This window comes from Lytechinus variegatus, chromosome 6 (genome assembly GCF_018143015.1).
Source record: "Lytechinus variegatus isolate NC3 chromosome 6, Lvar_3.0, whole genome shotgun sequence".
Lineage (NCBI taxonomy): Eukaryota > Metazoa > Echinodermata > Echinoidea > Temnopleuroida > Toxopneustidae > Lytechinus > Lytechinus variegatus.
In genome coordinates, this window is record NC_054745.1 from 21,240,753 (window position 1) to 21,253,207 (window position 12,455).

The following is a 12,455-nucleotide window of genomic DNA, read 5'->3' on the forward strand; positions in this document are numbered from 1 at the left end:
TTTTCTGCCAGCAAAAATAAATAGTTCCGAAGTGGTGATATATCTTTCCAATTTAGAAAAAGGAAGTTCAGTAGATATCCTCCCTAGAATCAGTGTTAGATTGTCATTCATATTCATTCATTTTTTTATCAATCAGCAATCATCAAATTCAAAATTGTGAATGGGTTGGCTCGAATGAATATCTTGTTGCCTGCCAGTTGTGATAAGGCCGGTGCAACCTGAAACGCATAGTGCTACATAACATAGCAGTTATTGTCTTTGCTGTTATGCTGAAAGCAAGCGATACGTCTTATGTGGCTAAGACTACGATTTGTGGGAGGCTGCTTTATTCAAAGTCTTTGCCACATCAGATACAGACACATTGAAGGTCATTTTGTCCTTGGAAAATTAGACAAGCAAAAAAGGGGGGGGTCCTCTTTTTCTGGGGCACTTGAGTAAAAACGATTTACATTACAAATTTTTATCATGGTTCTCAAAAGGAGGGGCGAGGGCCGACTGTGCCCCCCCCCCTCCGATCCCCCACTAGAGGAGGCAGTACGGTGATTGAGGAAAAAAAGGTTGAAGAAATGGAAGAAGAAGAAGAAGAAAGAGGGCGAAGAGGAGCTGAAGAATAAGACAGAAGAAGAGGAAGAAGAAAGAGGATGAGGAGAAGAAAAAAGGAAGAAAGAGGAGAAGAAGAAGAAGGAAAGGGAAAAGATAAGAAGAAGTAGAAACACAAAATTTATTCAATTGAGAAAACTTGAAATTGTTGTGAAACTGAATCTTTACAAAAACAGTGATTAATGAGTGAAAAGATTCAGAGATTTATGGTGTTGAATTGCTTTTTAGAATAAAATTCATGAAAGACATGCAAGAAACAAAATGACCATGAATACACGCCCAAATCTGAATATATTTAAGTATAGAAGATATTTTTAATGTGTGGTATAAGCAATACGAGTTTTTAACAAAGTACTGCAGGAAAGTATAGTGTCTGCGTTATGTAAGTTGTTTTTATTAAGCAGATTAAATTAAAGGGATGAAATATTTGGGAAATAAAAATAAAATATATATTTACTCTTGAATAGACCTTTTGATTGGATCCTAAGGCTCTTCTTTCACACTTGGAAACTAAATCCGTTTGTTTATCATTGTCTTCAACTAGATATGTACTGAATCGTCACAGTTTAAGCAAATTTCACATTGTTATGATAAATTGAAAATCTCATTACAGGTATAATGGTGCCTACTCTTGGCGGAATGAGACCATGTATCAATTCGTATTTGTTTATTGATTGAATAAATTTCTGCCTTCAATAACATCATATCAGTTAGAATGAAATGCATCTCAACAATGCAGTCTGATATCACAGACTAGTCAACATTGTTCAAACAAAGTTGGCCTATTTATTTCATGCCCGGTAAGTTCAGTATTGACATAAGTTTCTCAATGCATACACTGAAATCTATATATGTATTCCATTGTAAATTTCATGCATTAAGACATAATGGATTGATTTTCGCACAGGGAGGTTACTGAGTATTTAAATTATGTAAGTATTAAAATGTCTGTGATTGTGTAAAGCTTGTACAAGGCTCATACAGGCGATCAAAAGCCCAATCATTGAGTAGTCTTCGGGCTTGAAATAGTATTTTTTTTCGTCAGCGTTCTCTGATGTGTCAGAGTTGCTCAGTTGATCTCACAAAACGCTTTAGGGCTTGCGGACCCGCGGAGGGTATATATCGTGAACAATATGCAACTATCGCATGACAGGCCAAGAAAAACGCCGTGTAAAGCTTTATACAGCGCTGTTTACTATATGAAACGTACAGTAGTTCTTCACAGTTTAAAGATCCATGCTTAATCTATTGAGAATTAAATAATAAACTTTGTTGTTTGCGATTTGAAACACTTGTTTGATTGGTTAAACAAGTGTATAAGATTTTTAAACAGCGTTATATCTGTTTATTGGGTGATTAAACTTAATTTCAGAAGCGACTGCATGTACTGTCACTGATTTATGACGCAAATTGAATATAGGGCCTACTCATAATTCAAATTAAAATATTTACCTTTATAGATGTCTTTTACGTTAATAAAGCTATCCACAGTATCACTTTTTTCGGCGCTTGACTTATAATCAGTTATGAACTTCTGATTCATCATTTCAGAATGTTATATTACTAAGTATGTGATGATTTCCCCATTACACAGAATGACAGATGTCAGTTTGATATATTATGATGTTCTTGTGTATTCTGCGTTCATATTGTATTTGAGTTTAATGAAGCTGCGATGCCAATGGACCACAGAGTAAAATCTCCGATTTATACACGTCTGTATCCGTGTCCTCTGACTGTTGTGTTAGGGATTTTCGCTTTCATGATGCATGACGGATAAAAAAAACCTTAAAACATGTAGGCCTAATGTCAAATGCATATGAAGCATATGAAGAAGTCTGTATTGAAAGCTGGTGAATCAAAACATTTCATTCGGCATCATCAACCAAGAATAAAAAGCAATAGGAACGCGAGATGTTCACACGAATAGAAGGAAAAAGAAAATGATCGACTAAATAGCTAATCCCGACCGAGATATCCTCCTCGATAAATCTCATAATTACAAGAATAAAAGAGTGAACGGTAAAACACAATACTTGATGAGCTAATCAAACGCATTTATGTCCTTCATCATAAAAAGACATTGATAAACAGACCAATAGTATAACAGAATCTAATAAAAAGTAGTTAAACCAAAAATGGTTAAGAGAATAGAAAAAAATCGCCCTATTTTGTTTTTTGAGAGAGGACCTTAATACCCCAACCACCAACACGTACCACCGCCACCAAAATACCCCCGTGCACCTCTTACGGGCGCAAGCCTATATACATATAGGCCTGTGCCTATAGCACTTAAACAATATGAGTCAGGTCAGAACCGCCTCCAACATACTGACCTTGGCTTTTAACCTAGTAATAACCGGTGTATATGATGTATTATAAACCAAAGTTTGGACTAGGTGCGCACACCATGTATCACATGATTTTGTGTTAATTGCGCATATAAGCTTTACAAACATTTTATAGAACTAACTCGTGCTTAAATTAATTGTCTATTGTGTGACGTCCTTGTCAAAGTGGGCAAACAACATTATATATAGAACAAACTGGTGTTAAAAGTTCGATATGTTTGTGACGTTGTATACATGTAGAAAATCATTGTATTCAATTATTTCTCAACATTTAACAATAAAGAAAATGTCTTGTGATCATATACTATTTAGTATAAGTGACAATGTGTATCAAAATTCTTGCCGCAGTACACGTGGCGGTTTTGAATCCACATTCGCATGATCCCATATTCAAGTGCAAATTTAATTTAAATTTTCTTTCCAAAATCCTTACATACACGTACCGTATATTCATTTCAATTACCTTTTCCCGTTTTTATCAATTGAATGAATATACAAAAGTGAATGGGGCAGGGGCGCGGAACGGCTTTGAAAGTGGGGGGGCTAACCATGTAAAAAAGCACATTTAGATGTCAGTTTTACGTTTTTGTACATGGTTTTGGAAAAAAGGGTGAACGCCCACCAAGCCCCCCCCCCCCTCCCTCCACTCCCTCCTCCGTTTCCGCGGCCCCTGTGTGGGTATCAGAAAAGTAGTCAGAGATGTCAGCAAAAGGTTAAACTCTTATCAATAAGGTCATTCATGATACAAAATGAAACGTGATATACTGGCAATAAGTCTGTCAAAACGTTTAATTGCACATAAATATTAAGTATTTGCAGTATAAATGTTTTATTATAAATGATGTATGTGATCACTATAATGAGTTCAAAATCTTCGTTCCACGTGACAGAATATAATTTGTTCTCGTCATAACAAGAACTTGACATACCAAAGTCTAATTTTGAATGTTGATAAATAGATTTAGCCGAGATTTGGGGGTTGTCACCGAGATTGGAACTGTTGCAGGCCAAAAATTTCACGAGGGCTATTGACATTTTTTTATTAAAAATATCACCCGTGGGGGGGGGGCACTGGGGCAGTATTTCATGTGTATGTATGTTCATTGAAGATTTTTTTGTTTATATAAGGCCAAGCTTTACGGTCGTTGGTAATCTGGAAATGTTAACGCAGACTTACATCAAGGCTCCTTACTTTTTTCTTTAGGTGAAAACCATTATGTTTTATTTTTGGTTGCCCGTTTTGAATATTTTATAGCCAAAAAAGTAATGCAAACATTAAAAATAAACTTGAAACATGACAAAAAATCAAAGCCATCAATATTATTTGTTGTTTTTTCTTTCACTATTCAGAACGTTGGATTGACGAAAACCTATTAAAGAATTTACGATCCTTTAAAGATTTACTATTTACTACTTCAGAAATACTCACTGGCATGAGATATGTGAGCTGCCCCACCCCCTCCGCGCGCGCACACACGCACACATCCTCACACACCGTCATGCATCGGATATATTTTCAGGAACACGTCTGCTCCAACACATTTCAGTATTAAAGGTTCCGTGTGTTTTTATTACCAATTCAATAGATGTGAGATTCTAGGCCTAGTTTCCTCGATTGACGAAGTAAGAATGCGAAGTAAGAATGCCTTATAAAATTGTACTTGATTTCTATTTCTTTATATTACTTTGTATTATGTTTTGAATGAAAATGAAATAAAAGAATTGAATTGAAAATTGACAAAACTACTCAGGAATTTCTCCACAGTGCTTGCACTATGTGCCTTTTCACGCGTGAATCATCATTGTAATGATGATTCTTTAGAATTATCGGATATTTCACACGGTAAATTTGTACCTTAATTTGAGTGAATTTTCGCTGGAATTCACCCCCTGAGTAGAATTTGAATTCGTGATTGCGATTAGCGTTCGTGATTCTAGTTTGCTTTCATTATATTTCACTGGAATCATCATTCAAATTACGATATTTTTTACCGTATGAAAGGGCGGTATAAATACTTGCTGAAAAGAACGTTGTATCACACAGTGCGGAATTCGCAGTGTGTTCACATCGTGCACAATGGGAAGATGTGTTCCACTATTTAAATGCTCAAATTCAACTTAGTTCGCGAAATCCAAGGCCCCGTAACACAAAGAATAGCGATCAATTGCTGAAAGAACGCTTCTGATTGGCTCCTAGTTAGTGTACTGAGAAAAATACGAATGCAACGATGATCTTGATAGGCCATTTCATTTAGCGATTCATTGCGTACCTTTGTGTTACGAGGCCCAGACCATTTGACCTTCCTGCCGAACCGAATGTGAATCATCAATGCTATTAAATTCAAACAGCCTATACTTATATACTCTTTACATTGCAGAAGAGGCGCTCACGATGGAAGACGGTGCGTATGACGAGTTGGTGAGAGGGCCTTGTGTCAATGGGGATGTCATAAGTACTAATTCTGGCAACCCTTCGAAAACCCCAAGCATCAATGCGAGTTATGTCCCCGTACCCAGCCCATCATTGCATCCTGAAAAAGCCTTTCAGGTCAATCTCGAGAGGGCGCGCTCTAGGTACCTCACGGTCGAACTGCCCCTTCTTCTAGTGACTTTGAGCATAAGTATCCTCAGCACGTTGCGGTCGGAATACCTCAGGGAGCGGATAGCAAGGGATGACTACCACTACAATTCATCGACGCAGAATAAAACATGTGGTGGCAATTCTTCGAGTGTTGAAGATGACATCCAAGCAACAACTGCCCGGTGGCTTCTTATCCTTGGTGCAATAAACGCAATTCCAGGTAAGTGACGATGGATTATTGAAGCTTGGTCTCAAATTCTTTGGTGTAATCTATCTGTTGGTCAGTATGCTTTCGGGCTAACCCGCGTGGGTCAAGTATTATTATTTGTGTGAATCGGTCTCAATACTCACAAAAGGGCTAATGATCACTTGGGCTAATTATCTCTTGGTCTAATAAGTTGGTCTGATTCGTCCAATCTAAAGTAGAAACGAGCCAGAGAACGTGAAAAACAATTCTGATAATTGGGTGAAATAGCTGCACGTCACGTTGAAAAAAGACAAAATAGTAAGTAGATGGGCTTGTCAGAGACAAAACAAACTTATGGACCATCGGCCAAAAGAAAGCTTAGCCATTGGAAGGTTAATTTATGTATCCATATTTACATTGGTCATTATGTGACAGCAGTGCATGTCAGAAGCGTTGTGTTATGAGATCCATATTGAGTTTGACTAACTTAAATAGATCGAGCGATATGTAGTCCATTAGGGAGAGCGCTTCATGAAAGGAACTGTTTGATGTTTTATCCGACAAAGTATTTTACTGGCAGTTGGTTACCAAATGAACCATGGTTTTCAGTGGAAGTTGTAAGATCTAACATCATGACTTACGACAAATGTTTAATGATCTCCATGAGTGTATTGATATTGTTTTTAGGATTTTTCTCACCGTGGTCTTTACTGATTGTTCCATCTCAGGTCTGTTCATGGCTATAATTCTCGGATCTATCAGCGACCGGCTCGGCCGTAAACCGGCCCTGGGACTGTGCCTTACAGGTTACCTCATAAACACCGCCGGCAATATCCTCGTCATCTACTTCCACCTCCCCATCCCGGCCTTCATCGCTGGGGACCTCATCGGCGGTCTCGGCGGAGGGCTTGCGTTGCTCCTCTCAACGTGTGCAGCCTACGTGTCTGACTTGTCCTCAGCGAAAACGAGAACGATGCGGATTGTCATCGTAGAGGCCATGCTGTTTGTCGGTTTCGGGATTGGACAAATAGCGCTTGGGTTTACTCTGCAGGAGAGTCAGGACCCGACGCTAAATAAGTATCTTCCGCCTCTGTGGATAGCTTTCGGGTGTACCCTTGCATCACTGGTGTATGTTCTTTCCCCATGGTTGATCATCGAGACTGTTGATAGGAAGAAGGCTGATAAGGCAGGCTCACAAGTGACAAAGGTCCTAGTCGGAATCTATCACCTATTGAAGGTGAGATTATGCGAAACACGATGGCAATCAAGTATACTTTAGTTCTTTCTTTAAGAACTTAGACGAACCTATAAGACAAGTGTTCTTAAAATCTACAGCCTGTTTGAAAGTTAATAACATAGTATACTCAGTACATTAATAAAATACAGCACATAACCTCCCCCCCCCCCCTCTCCCCTTGCCTTCCAATCAGGTAAAAGGGGAAGGAAATATTTCAGATGCTCAACGCGTGTCTGGCGGTTTTCAGGCCTCCTTTTCAGTTCGGAGTAACGAAGTTACTCCACTTAGACTTGCGTCTGACCAAAATATACAGTCTTTGTACATTTGGTTGTACCGCTGAACTTCGTAGGCCTCACTTACCACAGTGATGGAAATAGTAGATTGTAGAATCCCCAGACTGAAAAGGCGATTATTCCTGCATACCCTTCTGTAATATCAGTTCTTTTCTTTTCATGCAGGAAAATACAGATAAACGGCGAATGAAAGTGATTGGCTATACTGTCATCATGATGTTCGCCGTTTTTGCAGTCCAATCAGCATCTCAGGTTTTCGTCGTTTACAGCTTGGGGGAGCCCTTCTGTCTAGGGCCTTTGGAAGTGTCCTTCGTCAGTGTCACATCCGTTGTCTCTGGATCCATAGGTAAGTCATGCAGGAACTTCATCGAAGTCTGTCAGCATATCGAGACTCTAATGACCGCAGTACTGAGAGTTCTTGCGAGATAGGTAAGTACCAACTTTGGATGTGCCCTTCGTCAGCATTGCGTGTCTGGTCTTTGGGTCCGTAGGGAGGTTATGGAAGAGCTGTGGCCGATGTCGGTTAGCTTACTGAAACTATAATTTCAACTGGCTGTCAGTGGAGATCCTGCACAATAGTGTCACACCTTCCATCTTTGGGTCCATAAGTAAGTCACGCATATAAGCCGTCATCATAGTCAACTCTGGGTCCATAGGAAAGTCATGCACGAGCTGTCATCAACGTCAGCTGTAGTAAGTTATGCTTGAGTTGTTATCAACGTCAACCTTGGGTCCATAGGTAAGTCATGCATGACCTGTCATCAACGTCAACTCTGGGTCCATAATTATGTAAGTCATGCACGAGCTGTCATCAACTTCTCTCAGCTCTTTTTAAGATAATGACTCTTATTAAGGGAATCATGAAAGTTGATTATAATGTTGCTAATTTGTTTATAAAACAGGATCAAATAGTTTGTTTATAAATGTCCTGAAAGTGTTCATACTATATGCAAATGTGTACTGTATCTAGTGTTCAAATGAATATTGTAGATATCGTATATACTAGTACCTTGTATTCGTTCAGCATCGATTGTGTGATAATGCGTTGCACCCTCTGTAGCGTTGTGGCCCAGTGGATTAGTCTTCTGATTTAGAAGCAGAGGGTCGAAGGTTCGACCCCTAGCCATGGCATAATTTCGTTTAGTAGCAAGATATTCATCCATGCAGTGCTGCACTCAACCCAGGTAAGATAATTGGTTACCTGGCAGGAATAAATTCCTTGAAACGCCACCGCGCTGTAAAAGTCCGTGGGGTTAAAGCCAGGGTAATAATATCCAAGTAATTTGGAAGCGTATATGATTATATGGACGTTATGACATAACGTAATGTGCGCTATACCAGAACTGCGTTGTTATCATATTATTATAATACTATTATTTCAGGAATGGTTGTGGATGGTGCGATACATGTTGACAAATGTAATATTTCATTTCAATATCGTTTCAGGAATGATTGTCGGTGGTGCGGTGCTACCTCGATTCCTTAACGATAACTGGATACTTCAGATATGTTTGGTGAATTCCATGTTGACCAGTTTAATTACAGGCTTGGCGACCACGAAATGGATGCTCTATCTAAGTGAGTATTAGAGCGTAGGTCTCGTGAAAATGAAGTTAACATAAGTGATAACAAAATAATCATACAGTATCCCGCCCATAAATAATATAACGTTTATTACTTCATAAATATGGAAATGATGATGACTGGATTTTCAACGCTGCGATATTTTTCTTGTACTCGAAAAAATGGCGTTTGACTCTTTTTGTGTATTTGTAAAAAGTACAATACGAAATAAAGTTATATTCATGTAAGAATTTTCTTTCCTCTATTTCACGACTGATAGTAATAACAGTGCATTTACATCATATGTTTTTAAGATAATCATATGTTTTTTTAGATTATCATCTAATATCGGATATTAATTTTTATGCATTTGCAGGTTCTGCTCTCAGTCTTGTGAAGGCTCTTTCGTTCCCAGTGATACGATCGCAGCTATCCAAGATGTCTGCCGCACATGAGAAAGGTACACAAGAAACTTGCAATCAATTGCAAGTCAAGTCTGGGTTAAACAAAAATAAGTCATAATTTTAGCAATTGATTCCCACTTGGTGCTCTAGTGCCCTTTGGTAAGGCATTAATCCTCATTACCAGGTCCGGCGATGACCTAAAGACGTCGGTCCTCTGGTTGTTACAAGCATTCATGTTTTCTTATAAACCAGGTTAAAAAAAAATCACCGTCATTGCAAATTTGCACTTGATTTCTAGTCCGCTAGTTAAACCGACTCAAGATCGACTAGTGATATGACATTAGAAAAAAAGTTGCAATCAATCGGAACTTGGCTTTGTTGATGTGACTGAATGGTTAAGACCGGGATACACCGGAGCCGAATCAGCTCCGAATCCACGTAGTCGGGTGGTTTCAGGAGTGTTCTGTTCTCCGCGAATGCGAGAAAATTAAAGAAGGATTCGGGAACATTCGAATCCACCGAAACCATCCGAATTAGGCCTAATTCGGCTAGAATCTGTCCGAATTTATTCGGGAGAATTCGGTTTTGGAGTAAGGGGAACTTTACAATGACATCATTTAAGTTTGATTTTGATAAATAAAATAGCAGGTATAGAAAGTAACATAACCCTGCTAGAACGAACACAGTGTCACACAGAGTATTTACATAGCGGACTATGTGAAAATATTATTCACATTGTTTAAACTGCAAGAGACCATTTTCGTCAGCTCCGAAACCTTTGACGAAGTTGTTATTCCGGGTGGGTGTTTCATGAAGCTTTTCGTAAGTTAGGAGCGACTTTAAGAACGACGGGTGATCCTTTCTTACGCGCTAAACCATCGCCAAATTATTATACCATTTACCACAAGAAAGGATCACCAGTCGTTCTTAAAGTCGCTATTAATTTACGAACAGCTTTGTGAAATGGTGCCCTGGTTCACCAGTTTTCGACAAAGACCTCCCAGCTGTTTAATGTCATTTGAAGGGTATTTTAAAAGCATTTGCTGTGTTCTTGAGCCTGTCCGCGTTGCATACTTGCGAAAAGTCTCTAATATTCCTCTCTCTCTCTCTCTCTCCGAAATGAAGGACTAATGTTGGCTTTTATTGGCTGTATGGATGGATTGGCTGGATTTCTATCACCTCTTATTTCAAATTCCATCTACTCCAGTACATTATACTTCTATCCGCCTTTCGTCTTCTTCTTCCTATGCGGTCTGCATATCATCCCAATCATTGTAGCAGGGTAAGTTTGATTAAGTAAGATCAAGTTTATCGAAATGATTGCTTGAGCGGATCCACCCCCCCCCCCCACACACACACACACACATCCACCCTATTCGTGGCGCCAACAAGGTTGATAGCCGGGACAAGGAGAAAAAAGAGAAGAGTAAAGATAAGAGGAGAAAAAAAAGGAAAATAAAAAAGAGGAAGAAAAGTGATTTAAATACTGAATAGAAAGCAGGTGCAGAATTTTAAACACAAACAAAAATGTGTCTCTATTTAAAAGGGAAAATCCGCTTGCCCTACATGATATCTTGTTGGTGAAAAAATATATCGATAAAATATGCTCATAATTAAGTATTTATGACTGACCATCCACCCAACCTCGGCTTTTTGCACAGCTTCCAGTCAGGGGAAAATGTGGATCAATATATCTTCCGACCCCCTTTGGCAAAAGATTGGACCCACTTCATACAGTATTAGTTTTAAATGAATAGAAAGTAACAAAGAGAAGCCCGAATGCGAAAGCTGTCCGAAACACAAAGGAATATCTATTTAAAACCAGTCGTCCACTTAAAATTGAGGAGAAGTTTCGAAAAATGCTTGATTGAAAGTTTTCACAACTTGATATTTTTTAAGTACAAAAAATTAGATCAAACAGGGAAAAAATATTAAGAAGGGTCAATTATTACCATGATTACTGAATGCTGAAAGAATAGAAATCAAGAATAGGGAAAAGTGGTATGCAAATCAGAGAGGACATAACGGCCGTATGAAATACAAGTTCGGCATCATTCCGTGAAAGTTTACCCTTCCAATTTAATCACATCTCGGGCTGAAGTAAACTTTTAATGCCAATCCGATAATATTTCAATCGTAAACCCAATAAATTTACGAATAATATGGCAAAATAATAGTGCTACGGATATATTGTAGAATGTTAAGCTTTTTTCACCTGTGATTTATTTTGTTTCCCCTTAACCACACAGATTATTGCAGTTTAGCCAAAGGAACTCTTACAAGCAACTTGTCAACGACAGCGATGAAAAGGAAAACTGAATCAGAATGTGACAAAAGAGGTTTTACTTATTTTGGCCAGAATTAGGCACTTAAAACGGTATTTTACATTGATATCTTCATGTTCTAGTATACCTCAACTTTGTTTACAGACATTCTATACCATCATTTTAAATATTACCGCTAACGTGAAACTAACAGATCAATTCCAATTCACAATATCATCTTAAGCTACTAAGGTCATGTATATTTTGGCATTCGTAGACACAGGTGCACTTGTACACTTAATATGTCATATACTGTATCTCTCCAGGGATTTGAACCTCGGAAATCGCATACGTTTTGTTATTTTGATATTTGCATACATACATGTAATATTGATTTTTTGTTATGTCTAGACTATATCATAAGGCTGATTTTCTTTTTTCTCTTATTGTTTACAAATTCATATTCATTTCTAGCGAATGGAGCAACCGATATATGCACCCTATATGAAACAAGTTTGAATAAACAATAGATTACCTTCCTCATCTTCTTGTTACCAAAGATATATATATGCAAATACTATTATTCAGGTTTTTACAAGATATATTTATAGGTCTTTATATCATTTTGTGTACAACTCTAAAAACAGTTTACCAAATATTGGGTAAAATGGGAACATGTATGCATGCTGGGTAAAATGATACCAAATACATCTTAAGTTTTACGCAATGTTGCGTTGAAATTCACCCTTTAAACTTGCTTTTTGCCCAATATGGGTAAAAATACAAAAACATGCTTGTTCCCTTTCTACCAAATATTGGGCAAATTTTTACTCACTTGTTTAGAGTGTAATTTAGAGCAGTAGAGAGTCTTTTGACAGCGACCTGCGGATGATTCAAGAACATAGAAGATCTATTGTCATGACAAAGAACAATCAATAATCTTTGTCGGAAATTGGTTACTCAAAACAGTAGTTT

At 38.1% G+C, this 12,455-nt stretch overlaps 1 protein-coding gene across 2 annotated transcripts; it reads left to right on the forward strand.

Annotated features, from left to right (window-relative positions):
• Positions 1 to 1,140: 1,140 nt before the first annotated feature.
• On the forward strand, positions 1,141 to 12,246 carry LOC121417182 (proton-coupled folate transporter-like). 2 transcript variants are annotated; one of them, XM_041610783.1, is made up of 8 exons: positions 1,141 to 1,532; positions 5,330 to 5,752; positions 6,448 to 6,956; positions 7,415 to 7,595; positions 8,696 to 8,827; positions 9,189 to 9,272; positions 10,342 to 10,498; positions 11,466 to 12,246. In XM_041610783.1, the coding sequence occupies exons 2-8, from the start codon at positions 5,344 to 5,346 to the stop codon at positions 11,533 to 11,535; spliced, it is 1,542 nt and encodes a 513-aa protein (XP_041466717.1). In that variant the 5' UTR covers positions 1,141 to 1,532; positions 5,330 to 5,343; the 3' UTR covers positions 11,536 to 12,246. The 2 variants fall into 2 exon arrangements, with proteins under 2 accessions (XP_041466717.1, XP_041466716.1); XM_041610782.1 differs by lacking the exon at positions 1,141 to 1,532 and having other exon boundaries at positions 4,703 to 5,752.
• Positions 12,247 to 12,455: the final 209 nt, after the last annotated feature.

Excerpts from the sequence above, each read along its gene's own strand:
- LOC121417182 (XM_041610782.1), top strand. The coding sequence starts at position 5,281 with ATGCTATTAAATTCAAACAGCCTATACTTATATACTCTTTACATTGCA. Across the intron at positions 9,273-10,341 it reads GTCTGCCGCACATGAGAAAG|GACTAATGTTGGCTTTTATT; the intron begins GTACACAAGAAA and ends TCCGAAATGAAG. Across the intron at positions 10,499-11,465 it reads ATCCCAATCATTGTAGCAGG|ATTATTGCAGTTTAGCCAAA; the intron begins GTAAGTTTGATT and ends TTAACCACACAG.